Source organism: Ictalurus furcatus, chromosome 21 (genome assembly GCF_023375685.1).
Source record: "Ictalurus furcatus strain D&B chromosome 21, Billie_1.0, whole genome shotgun sequence".
NCBI classification, from domain to species: domain Eukaryota; kingdom Metazoa; phylum Chordata; class Actinopteri; order Siluriformes; family Ictaluridae; genus Ictalurus; species Ictalurus furcatus.
Window position 1 is genome coordinate 8,908,226 of NC_071275.1, and position 13,552 is coordinate 8,921,777.

At 38.2% G+C, this 13,552-nt stretch overlaps 1 protein-coding gene across 1 annotated transcript; it reads left to right on the top strand.

The window, feature by feature from the left end:
* The first annotated feature begins 2,522 nt into the window (after positions 1–2,522).
* On the top strand, positions 2,523–9,671 carry rnf207a (ring finger protein 207a). Its single transcript, XM_053653583.1, has 7 exons — positions 2,523–3,137; positions 3,914–4,076; positions 5,712–5,897; positions 6,260–6,311; positions 6,400–6,517; positions 6,592–6,684; positions 7,611–9,671. Exons 2-7 carry the CDS (start codon positions 3,924–3,926, stop codon positions 7,768–7,770), a joined length of 762 nt encoding a protein of 253 aa, XP_053509558.1. The 5' UTR covers positions 2,523–3,137; positions 3,914–3,923; the 3' UTR covers positions 7,771–9,671.
* The last annotated feature ends 3,881 nt before the right edge of the window (positions 9,672–13,552 follow it).

Sequence of the window (13,552 nt, forward strand, 5' to 3'; positions counted from 1 at the left end):
CAGGATATGCCCATGGCACATCTGTAAGTGCAGGTACCTCTATGCATATGTCCTCTAGCAGTGCTAAGAAAGTACAAAGCAACTACATGAAACATTTCTATCAAGCAGGACTTTCTTTCCCCAAAGTTGGTTATGGTTCTGCTTTATCTGCAGTGGCTTCAGGTGACTCAAGGAATGGTTTTGAACAGTCAGGAAATGTGTATGGCCCAGCTGATAATGCCTATAACTCAAATTCCCAGCCCACTCCTAGCAGTTCCAGTTTGTCCCAAAATCCATACTTCGTAGCCAGACGAGATCAGAGCTCGTACTCTACGTTTAAGCCACTGCAACCCAACTACAAATCTTTTCCAACAAGGTATATGCAAATGCCATTAAAGAGTTACAATACCCCAGTTTCTCAAAAGGTATCTGTTCAGGATTCTGAACAGCTAAACCAAATGAATCAGATGTTGGATGACCAGGCTGTAACTTCAGAAGGCTTTCAAACCTGGCACCATTATGGTTCTGGCTTGGTTTCTGACCCTGTCCAGAACAGTGATCAAGGTAAGCGCCCTCAAAAGCCTGATTCTCAACCTTTAGTATCTATTCAGTCTCGTCCATACAAACCTAAAAGCCTGTTTGATTATTTGTCAGGTCTGCCTCTCCTAGCTGAACAATCCGTCTCCTCTGCCCCATTAATTGTGTCCCAAGGAAGTGTTGGACTTGCTAGACCAAGGTCTGTTTCTGACTCTCTGAGTAATGTTGTGGACCAGAATAGTTATCAGTCAGTTGTCCTTGCCAATCCTTCTCAACAATTTTTCAGGCCTTTGTCATCATCACATAGTAGTCAGTCTGGATCTCCAGAAAGTTGGCATGGACCTTCACAACCAGACTCCGGGTTTGCCCCGAGAGGCTCCAAGCCAGTGACGAATTTCCAGAAGGTTTCATTTCCCAGGCCACTCCACTGTGATCAGGGTTCATTCAGTCCTAACCAGAATGAATGATTCCACTCATAGTAACTACCCGTATCTGTCTTATGGAAAAATGAAAGGCCCATTTCCACTTGTTTTGAAGTGTGATCAAGGTGTTTCACAAGAAGACCATGGAGCATATTCTACTGAAATTAAATGTTCAAATAGTACATATAATGATACTTCTACCCAGAAATAGGTTGGATTTCCTTAACGTGGTGAAGGACATGTAATGTTGGAACTAGGTTGACTTGTCTCTGCAGCAACTTGTTTAACTGCTGTCATGAATAAAGATTGCCTTTATGAAAAATGCTTTCATAAATCTGTTTTATAGCTCTGTTCACCTGTGCTTATATGGCTACTGTGAAAGTTCAATATCCTATTTTTAAAAAGGAGAATCAATCATTAAAAACGTTCCTACATGCTTGGTGTCAATTTTTAAATAAAATATAAAACAAAGTTACAATACTGTGATAGGGTCAGTAACTGGCTCTACTATAGTGTTTAAAAAAAGGATCCTTAAGGCACCTTTGGTTACTTTTCTGAAAAGGAACCCCTCTGAATGAGTCTCCAGAGAGCCTTTAGGATGGAACATGGTACTACCTCCATTTGTATTTGTTTTGTGACACTCCCAGGCTTGCATATCAAATATTATGATTTAGGTGGAATAGTCTCAATGTTTACACCTATATAGACAAAACAATGGTGACCTTTTAACATCCTACTTGCTTTCCAGAGTTTTTTCATGGGCCTAATATTAGGTTTTGTTTTGTCTTCTGCTGATTAAAAAAATGTTTTGTGTAAAAGTACATAGAAGCCAGGTGGATAACTTCTATATGATAGCCTCACTTTGGAAATATAACTAGTTGTCTACTTATATGCAGATAACAGATAACAAGTCTGACTTGACTAGTAAAAGCCATAGCTTTAACTATTCCTCATGCCTAAATGTTCACTGAGGAGATGTTGAAAATACTAGACATGAAGAAGGGAGCAGCAATATCCCAGAAGTCATTACACACTGTCAATGTAAATTTTATGTAATATAATATGCTAGGTGTTTGCTTTGTCAAAGGGGAGCCAGGGGGATTAGGGTAATAATATCACTTGTATAATAAAGGGAGCTTGAGTTTGGAAGTGTTACAGATCGTTCAAAAACAAAATTACAGCACTGCACCTAGATCAGCCCTGGGTGTTGGTTCCTGGTGACCAAGGTCAGCATGATTGAGGCAGGTTCTGCACACTGAAATGCTTTGTGAATAAAGTGGCAGAAGGGCCAAGAGTGACTAAATGCTTTGTAATGACTTCCATTCCCTGATATGTACTTTTTATAACCATTTTCTGAGAAACTCAAAGCTAAAATAGTGTTTGATAGGTCATCATGGGTGGAAGCACTTTGAGGTCTGGCCAGATGTATTATGGAACAAATATATGCCAAGTATAGGAGCTAGGATTTTGATTATAATTATTGTAATGTTTGAACATTACAATCTGTTGCTTGTGCCTGGTTGGCATGGTCAGCATGTGGATCTAAGCATACTTGCATACCAAAGAGGAGTGTTGTGGAATGGCAATGTGTGAAGTGCTAAAGCTCGTCTCACTCTATTTTAAGGCCTCTGGCAGGTGCCATAACGGTATGTTTGTGCAATAACAGTAACCTCTCCTTGGGATTTCTCATTCTCGTTCCTGGAAAACCTGCAGTGTTTGCTTCACCCTATCTATCGGCATGAAGTGTACATGTAGCACGTATGCAGTTGTTGACTGATTGGGTTGTAGGTAACTACACAGAATTCTTTTACCCCCTTTGCTCTGAGGATATTGGATGACGCAGGTGTCGTCAGCAACTTTCCACATCAATCATCCCTGGCTGTTCTTGGCTCTTTCAGCCTGACCATGGCAACAAGCGGACCTAGGGCACGTTCTGGCTTCTCTCACTATTTTTAACAGAATTACACAGAACTCTTCAGGATTGAGCTCAGAGCAGAGGGCTGACGTACGGAGAGGGAGGGATGTGAGGCCGGCTTGTTCCGTCGCCTGTGACAATATCTTAAATTGGTATGGGTAAGGTGGAGTGACCAAGGCTTACACGTGACACGGGTGTGGGTCATATTGCCTAGAAACTCTCAAGGAACTCAACATTTGTGTGTTTAGCTAACAGGAAGGAGTGATTAGCAGATCATCATTACGGTAATCCAAGTTCTGTTTTGTTTTTTTTTTTGTTTTGTTTTGTTTTGTTTTTTTTAAAAGAATTGATAATGGTTTCAAATCATACCTATTAATACGAGTCTCGATTGTTATCATGATGTAATTGGCAACTTTTCTTTTCACTGCGAATAGTTTTATGGTGGCATAGAGTCCAATTTAGCAATGTTGTTATATAAGTTCAAGCTTCGTGGTTAATATTTCTGCAGGTTTATGTTGTAGAGTTCTTGCACAGGCCTGGAAAACGTTGGTGGAAAAAAGTACGGATATTATTGGTAGGGATCAACACCCAGGACCTTAAGTTTCTAAATTAATTGTCATTAGACACAAATTTTAAACATTAGCAAAGAAATTTGGTCAAGGAAAGTCTGTAAAGTTGAGTGGAAAATGATTAAAAGTCTGGAATTTTATCGAAACAAAAAGTATAGAGGTTCATACCTTTTAAATATTCTTTAATAAGATTACTTTACATTAACTTTATTATCTTACTTTTTTTATTTAGTATTCACTTGAGTACATTTTGTTCGTAATTCCTTTTTGTAATATTCCAAATTTTTAACAGAAGTGTGAAGCTAAGATGCAGAACATTCTTGTAGAACTAACTGGCATTAATCACTATACCATCAGAATGTGTGTTCTTGAAATTATTTCACAGGATCTTCCTTATTAAATGGTTCACATACTTTTAGCATGAACTGTATTTATTAAGATAATGTCCATTCTCTTCCATTAATGTCCATTGTCTTCTTCCCATGCTTCAGACTTCAGTCAATGTCATCACTTTCTCTAAGTGCCATGCCTCAGGTCCCTTCTCTGGGACGTAGAGCTGCTTCACATCGCTACATCTGTACCAAGGTCCTATTGGCTGAGGGTGAGGAGACACCCTTCACTGAGCACTGTCGCAACTATGAGAACCAGTATCAGGTGATAACCTCAGCCACCAAATATGTCACCCAGCAATAGACGTAATCAGAAGACCAAAGCAGTAGAATTATTAGTGTCATTGTTTAATATGTGCTACTCCTGTAAGGTTCTCTAGATGGCTAAATGGTTCTACATTGAATCTTTTCTAAAAGGAAAACGCCCTGTTATTAGGTTTCTCTAGGAGGACAAACTAAAGAAACTGTTAGGGTGCTAGACTAAGCCTTTTAGCTAGTAAGTTATGTTTTTATTAAAGTTGTTTCCTCCTTTAAGCAACAATCATAGTTAGAAGTGTGTGTTAGGAGGTGCATGTGGTACTATTTGAGTGAAATACTATACATGTCGTCAAATTGAAAAATAAAAGAAGCAAACAGGATGTTTGGATACATACAATTATTTTTGAAAATGAGTAACTAAAGGAGATTTGGATTTTTCGAGGGTTCTGTTAACCAGCTAAGTGTAAATCTAAAGGGAACCCTTAAAGGTTCTGTGTTACACATGCAGAGGTGTCAACATCTATACAGTGCTCTCCACTAATACTGGCACCCTTGGTAAATATGAGCAAAGAAGGCTGTGACAAAATGTCTTTATTGTTTAACTTTGTAATCTTTTGTTTAAAAAAAAGTTCACAAAAATACTCTGCTTTCATGGATGTATTCTAACAAAAAATGTCAGGTCCTCTGGCAGAAAAACAGTCCCAAAACATTAAAGAGCCACCACCATATTTAACCGTGTGCATGAGGTACTTTTCCATATGGCTTTTCTCTTTGTGAGCCAAAACACGATCCCATTTGAAGTTCCAGTAGTGTCTGGCAAACTGAAGATGCTGGAGCTTGTTTTTAGATGAGAGTAGAGGCTATTTTCTTGAAACCCTTCCAAACAACTTGTGGTGATGTAGGTGAGTTCAGATTGTAGTTTTGGAGACTTTCTGATCCCAAGATGCAACTAACTTCTGTAGTTCTCCAGCTGTGATACTTGGAGATTTTTTGGCCACTCGAACCATCCTCTTCATAGTGCGTTGAGACAATATAGACACATGTCCAATTCCAGGTTCATTCATAACATTTCCAGTTGACTGGAACTTCTTAATTATTGCCCTGATGGAGGAAATGGACATTTTCAATGCTTGTGCTATTTTCTTATAGCCACTTCCCATTTTGTGAAGTTCAACAACCTTTTGCCGCACATCACAGCTATATTCCTTGGTCTAACCCATTGGGAATTACGGGAATTTGGCCTATGTGTTATCTCATATTTATACCCCTGTGAAACAGGAAGTCATGGCTGAACAGTTTCCTGTTCCTAGTCACCCAGGTGTGCTAAATATATATACAGAATATATACATATATATATATATCTCAATGGGAATATACGTAAAATATATTTTTCTTATATGAATTCATAGGACTGACAATAATTGTTGCACACCTATATTTAACAAAAAAAAAAATTATTATTTTTTTTTTGATAACCCTGTGTTGGGTTTGCAATTGTTTGATATCCATGAGAGCAGAGTATTTTTGTGATTTTTTTTTTAACAAAAGATCAAAAGGTTAAACAATAAAGACAATTTTTCGATTTTCTTGTGAACAATGTTGGCTAACTGCACATAAACGTATATCTCCTTTCTGAACCAGGTTCTACAGACAGAGATTCAAAAGCTGAAGGACCAGATGCAGAAGCTGCACAGAGACCTGACCAAGCACCACTCGCTCATCAACACGGACTCCATGGAGGAGATCCTAGAGAGATCCTTGCACATTGATGAACAGATTGAAGCACAGCACTCTGCCATGCAGACCTTGAGGACCATGTTTGAGGAGGTGAGGCTGAAGGATATTACCATGGTGCAGTAAAGCAGCAAAGGAAAAGTCCACCAGTGCAAATATCTTTTAGTGGTTTCACTCAGCCAGGTCATTTTAAAAAGTCTAATAGTCAAAATAGAGGCAATGTATAATCTTGAAGGTCCAGGACGATAGTCGCACTCATCTGAGGGTCTTCAAACTCCTATTCTTGTGATCATCCCTTGAATATTGGGTACAATCAATGAATATTGGGTACAATCCTAAAAACATTATGATCATGCATTCTTTGGGAATTTACCACAAGAGTACCCCCAGTGATGATAAGAGGAAAAAAACCAAAACACCATAAATCAGGACTAATCTTCTATCTTCTTTCATAGGCCTGTGAGGAGACATTTCAGAGAGTCACAAATGAGCAGGAAATCTACGAAGGTAAGTCAAAGCACTTTTCAGCCGTTCCTTGAAATCTGGATGTTCCTTGATGTACCTTCTGAAGCACATACTTGTTTTCTTATCTCAGCACAGCTCCATGATCTTCTTCAGCTAAAGCAGGAAAACTCATACTTGATGACCATCGCACGACAGATCGGACCGTACATATTGTCTATAGCAAAAGTCAAAGAGCGTCTTGACCCCAGGTAGCCATCATTCCCATTAGTATCATTAAAATCATAATATGAAATCAATCACTGATATAAGATTCATATTTTAGGTTCCAGGAGCCAAAAGAACCTGAAGATGACCGCACTGAGACCATGCTAAAGATCTATGAAGATTGTACAGTGACCAATGAATCACAGCACAGGTGATCTTATATGCTGCTAAAAGTTTACAATGTTCATATTCTGAATTCTCAGGATTTCAGATTTGTCTAAAAATCCAAAGTTTGGTTTGAGGTTCAGTAATTAATTTTCATACATAATTTGAAATTGAGATATATGATGAACGTTTTATGTTAAACCAACAATCAGAGCTTGCCATGCGTCCGCAAGACATGTCTATAGTTACAGAAAAGTGACCATTCTATGAATACAGCACAAAAAAGGAAAGAGAAAATATGCATTGATAACCAGCATTGACCAGTGAAAGATGTCTGGAGATGTTGCTTAAAACATGATTAGAATTTTGGCGGCTTAGCTTAATATTTGATTGTCAAGTTGATTGCCTGTTGCATGAATAGACCAGAAAATATAGCTAAATTTCCATTTGTTCCATCTTATATATGTTATGCAAGTAAAAAAAATACATTAAATTTACATTTTTGTGTTTGTTTGTTTGTTGTTTTTTTCCCCGGCAGCTTGTTTCTATCTAATTGACTTTTTGCTATTATAAATACTTTACATAATTATATAATTTCCTGGGCGGGGGGACAAGTTTACCTTTATTCAGAAGAATGTTCTGTTTGAAACATTTCCATATTTTTTATGTTTCCTTTGGCATGCTTCCTTGTTTAGCTACCTTGAACACAGTTAATTAATAATCTCCACAATGAACATTTCTCACAAAATCCTTTAGGTGGAAACCTACTTTGCAATGTTCTCTGTCAATACAAGACTATTGTAATAAGATAAACCATTGCAAACTTCAAATGTCTCGGAATGAACTAATACAATCTTAATCGCAATTCAAAACAACCTAAATAATAAGTATAGCTACAGCTATACTTAATTTAAACATACCAATGCTAAGAAACCAACCACTGATCATTTTACTTGGGTTCTTTCCCACCAGTAACGATGAGCGCTCTTTCACAGTCTGCAGCCGGGATTCACACAGAAATAAGAAAGCTGGAATCTTACAGCATGAGGCACCAAAAAACTCCGACCACCGCTGCCAAAGCAAACAAAGAAATATTTCCGAGACACCACTAGGCAAAGAGCTGCCATTATAACACCACGCCTTCAACCGACAACGTATAGGACCTTCATCACAACCCTAATGTCCAGACTAAAGTACAAAACAAATGCAATAATATTAACTAAATATTTAGGGCTTCTACTGAATGACTTTAGATTGGAAGGAAAAATGGACACTGACAGAAATTTACTTTAAAATGTAGAATGATTTTTATTTGCCAATAAAGTACTATAAGTATGAAATACTGAAGTTGCATTGTAATTTTACATGATTTAAAGCTTTAACGTAAGTTTAAGAACATTAATTTAATTTAATTTTATATGTATAGCGCTTTTAACAATGGACATTGTCTCAAAGCAGCTTTACAGAAACATATAAACACAGGATAGAGCTTTTAAGTGTGAGAATTTATCCCTATTGAGCAAGCCGGTGGAGACAGTGGTAAGGAAAACCTCCGTAAGATGACATGAGAAAGAAACTTTGAGAGGAACCAGACTCAGAAGGGAACCCGTCCTCAACGGATAGTGTGAAAGTAAAAGACAGTTCATTATGGTTTTTATATGTTATAAGTCTGTTTGTTGAACTAGTCCACTGTTCACCAACGGAGACATTTTAGTAAAATGTTTATACAATAACAGACTGTTACTGTATAATCACAGTGCTTACAGCTAACTGAAATGAGTTGTTACTGTAAATTTTAGAGTACACTCGTATACATTGCATGCCATTTACATTTATGAACTACTGTGAAATTTTCTTCCTGTTTGACTTGAGTTTTGAAGAAGAAAAAAAAAGGAATGAAGTCATGAAACTGTTTACTGTATTTTGAATCATGCGTTAGATAAAATGTATAAAAATGCGTATTCTGGTTTGTGTACTTGGTGTACTTAAAAATTAAGAATGTTACAACTGGGAACATATTTATTGTTTAAATTAACTGTGTAAAATCAAATTGTAAAACTTCAATGCTTAGAGTCATAGCTCTCAAATGTTTTAGATGAGAATCCAACACTGATTAAAGTTTCTTTAGCAAAACTACACCGATCAGCCATAACAGTAAAAACACTGAGAAGTGAAGTGAATAAAATTCACTTATCACTTAATTAATGATTATCTCATTACAGTGGTACCTGTCAAGGGGTGGGGTTAGTTCTTGAAACTGATGTGTTAGAAGCAAGAAAAATGGGAAAACATGAGGATCTGAGCGACTTTAACGAGGACCAAATAGTGGTGGCTGGACCAAGTACACCCCTTCATGGCAATGGTATTCCCTAATAGCAGTGGCCTCTTTCAGCAGGATAATGCTCCCTGCTACACTGCAAAAATTGTTCAGGAATGGTTTGAGGATCATTGCAAAGAGTACAAGGTGTTGACTCGGCCTTCGAATTCCCCAGATCTCAACCCGATCGAGTATCTCTGGTCCGATCCATTGAGGGCCCCACCTAGCAACTTACAGGACTTAAAGGATCTGCTGCTAACATCTTGGTTCCAGATACCACAGCACACCTTCAGAGGTCTTGTGGAGTCCATACCTCGATGGGTCACAGCTGTTTTGGTGTTACAAGGAGGAACTACACGATATTAGGTGGGTGGTTTTAATGTTATGGCTGATCGGTGTAATTCACGTACATTAAAACTTAGGGGTTTGCTGTCTTTTTGATCTAGAACTTTAAGTTGAATAAATTGTGATTGATTGATGAATTTAGGGTTTTATTTCAATATGAAATAAGGAAGTATTTGTACCTGTCTAGCTAAAATATAACCTAACGTTTGATTTATGATATTTAAATTGAGTTTTATGTGGGGAACATTCTGCCTTGACAGCCCGTATAACTTTGTTACTAGCAATTTATGTGGCTAGCTATGGAACAGATTTGACTTGATACACTAGACACGGACTATATTTAATTTCTGACATTTTAAAGAAAAGTGTGCTTCGCATTACAGTACATCTCACGTGTGTGTGTGTGTGTGTGTTACATGCAAAAAGAAGATGTTTGGGGGGGGGGCACAGAAATAAATAGATGAACTAACTTAAGATGTCAGTTTTATTTCTGTGACTGAAGAGGAAAGGTGAGGTTACTTTGGGATAGAGGGACTTATCTTCAGTGAGTAATCTGTTTGATTGCATGCGCTGAATGGTTCCTAAAAGAGGAACTCTCGTAAAATCCTGCATGTCCTGATCATGGCTGTCATCACCCTCTCAGATTATGGGCAAAAGTAAAGAGGCTATAATTCAGATGGCTGAGTTGTCACCACCGCAGCAGATGCACGCACCACAGTATCAGACAGCGACATAAACTAAAAAATAGATAAGTAAAGGGGTAGGTAAATGGTCTGCACTTATATAGAGCTTAACCTTAGCGGTTCCAAAGCGCTTTACACTGGTTCTCATTCACACACACCAATGGTAGCAGATCATTGGGAGCAACTTGGGGTTCAGAGTCACGTGGGCCGGGAATCAAACCGCCAACCCTACAATTAGTGGACAACCCGCTCTACCACCTGAGCCACAGCCACCCTGGTATGATGTGAAGAGACAGATAATGGTCCTGCCATTAACTAGGTCTGTAAAAAAAAATGACATTTTTGTACAGTAGAATGCACAAGTCTGTCATATATGGGGCAGTGGTGGTTTGAAGGTTAAGGTCGGGGGTTCAAGCCCCAGCACTGCCAAGCTGCCACTGTTGGACCCTTGAGCAAGGCCCTTAACCCTCTCTGCTCCAGGGGTGCTGTATCATGGCTGACCCTGCGCTCTGACCCCAACCTCTAAACATTCTGGGGTATGCAAAGAAAAAGAATTTCACTGTGCTGTAATGTATATGTGATCAATAAACACTCATTATCATTATATGATCAACTTCAAAATTATTGGCCAAAAACAAAACAACAACAGAATTTCACTTTTCCTTTACATTTAAAAAAAAAAAAAAAGGAGTTTCTATCATACGTTACATACGAGTGTGTTCACTCTCCAGAAACTCTCATGTTGCCTTAAACTGGCTTTTGACTGTGAGATTACTTCGGTCGATTTATATTCTCATTAATATCTCGCCTGCAAGACTGAAATAACATGGCAGATTATCTGGTAGATCTGCGATTGTAGAAAATGACTACGTTTTATTTACATCAGCATGCGAGCTTGAGGTAATAAGGATATTTTTTAGGTTCATTAGCATAAAATGTCGTGTTTACATCTTGCCACTGCCAGTGAGTTTTGTGTCAGCCTGCCGTTCTCGACTCATGCCCGAAGAATTGTTTTATGATGTTCAATTTTTGTCTGCAACTACATAATTGTTTATGGCTGTTTTTACGGCTGATGGTCCAGGAAATTTTTGACATCATAAATTTTGCTATGAACCAGGATATTTTAGCCCCCAAAACAAGCTTGCCTCTGCCAACATGCCGTTTTCAACAACCTCGTGACCCCAAACATACACCAACTCAACACAGAAATAGCTGCATCATGTGTGCAATATACAGCTGCAGTAATCTTCAGTTTTTAATCCTGAATGTCCACATACACAAACCATTAAGGAAGAATGTAATGGATCTTGAAATGTTTCAATGAAGGAGGGTCGAATATACTGAGTAGTAAATATCCGACATCAAAACAGTATGGAAAACATATAAATGAATGTAAATATATATCAATTAAAAAAGCACGGTTATAAAAGTTTCTTTTTTGCATTTGTATCAGTTTACGTTTAGAAATTGTGTATTAGTTTTTGATTAAATACAAATCAATGAAAGAGTTTTTAGCTTATTTATTATACAATATCAATAACTCGATCTTTGAGACAGAATCCCATTATCTTTAACATGGAGCTCTCCACCATCAGATTTCCAGGGTATGGGGAAAGGAATTATTTCAATAACAAGCAACTTTTATTGATTCATTATGTGCAATTACGCAGAGTAACGAAGGAGGTAAACGAGCTTCTGATTTGCAGCGAGAGCACCGATCGGCCCATAAATCATCCCGAAGCAGGTGACATGACACTCGATGAACTATTATAAACTCCCTGTGCTACAGTACACTCAACCCCCCTCTCCAATCGTCTCACAAGTTCAGCAACAGCAAACCATTTCTCTTTGTCTCCTATATAGCTCCTGTATATTAGTTCATGTCACAGGCTTCATCAGGGCAGAGCTTCTCTCTCTCTCTCTCTCTCTCTCTCTTACTTTTCATCATCTTCTTTCTCATACATTATGATCATGTGTATAGTATTTGACCAATTATTCAGAGTAGTCAGGAACTTAGCTGTTATGGATGAGAATATGTTCTAAGTAAGGAATAAAACTCTAGGGGCATGATGTTATAGAGAAATAATCAACGACAGGTCGGTGTGATGCTTCCGAGTTACTCGTTACATGTTCTTGTCTCACATCTGTACGTTCGTGCAATTGTTCGATCGGTTTAAAATGTGGCATCGGGGCAGTGTATAAAAATCATGCAGATATGGATCGAGAACTTCAGCTCATGTTCACTTGTGATCACTAGTCAGAAATCACTAGTCTGGCACATGCTGGGTTAAGTATGTCAGAAGCTGCTGCTGATGCTCATGTGATGTTCACACACAACGGTCTTCAGAGTTTATGTAGAATGGTGCGGAAAACAAAAAAAATCCAGTGAGCGTCAGTTCTTCGGGTAGAAATGCCTTGTTGATGAAAAAGCTCAGAGGAGAATGGAGACTGGTTCGAGATACTCTAACAGGAAAGCTACAGTAACTCACATAACCACTCTTTACAATCATGGTGAGCATCTGGAAAAGCATCTCAGATTGTTGTGTGTGTGAGAATCCTAGGAAGTTAGCCTGTATCTGCATGATTTGCATGAATAATTGGATGTACAGTTGCTCCTAATAAAGTGGGGTGTGTATGTGTGTATGTAAGGCAAGACTATAGTAACAGGGCCATCTTTATCCTCAAGAGTGGATTCCTACAAACAGAAGTCAAGGGGATCAGGCTCATTAAAAACGCTGAAAAACTGAACTGTCGGATGGAGCTGCAGCTCAGGGCTCTCTCTCGTCATGGTCGTTCATCATCCACCTCACCCTTCCAGCTCCACCCGCCTCGAACATCCTGCTCACGTTATGTAGGAAACCGTTCTCCGAAGTTCTCGATGCGACTGTAGCACCAGAAAACCTTCTTTTCTATAGTATTTCATCTGCATACTGTAGTGATCAAGGATCAACACATTTCACATTGGATTGTAATAATTAACTTCTGTTGTCCTAATTTATTCACATTACAGCAGCTACACGGAAAAGTAGGTCAGCTAGAAGATAAATCTCTGCTGTAGAAGTAGCCATGAATGATTTTAGCAGATATATGAATATGGCTTGCGGTCGCTATCTAGTGATAAAATCACAGTGAGAATTTATTATTATTTTTTTAAATAGAAATTAAACTCACCAAGTCTTTATTATTCTTTATTTTTCTCACCATGAGCTTGGTTGGAAATTTAAATGGAAACCTTACTCATTAGGTCAAGAAGAAAATACTTGGTGCTCTATTATAGGAAAATAATCATAAACCGACAGAATGGTGTGATGGCGCATATCCCATATACCACAGCAATGAGGTCATACTCTTTATCCGTTTATAGTTATATTTCATGTCTTAAAGCTTGTCATATCTCTGAGAAACAACAAGTCCTACCTCCTGAAGACTTTCCCATGTCAGCTTGACCTCTGACTGTTACAAAAAGTGCAGATGCTGGAGGCTCCTTCAATAAAATGATAAACAAACATCCCCTCAGAAATCTTATCAACAATTATGCATGGTTTTGAATCAGCTTATGTGGTACATCC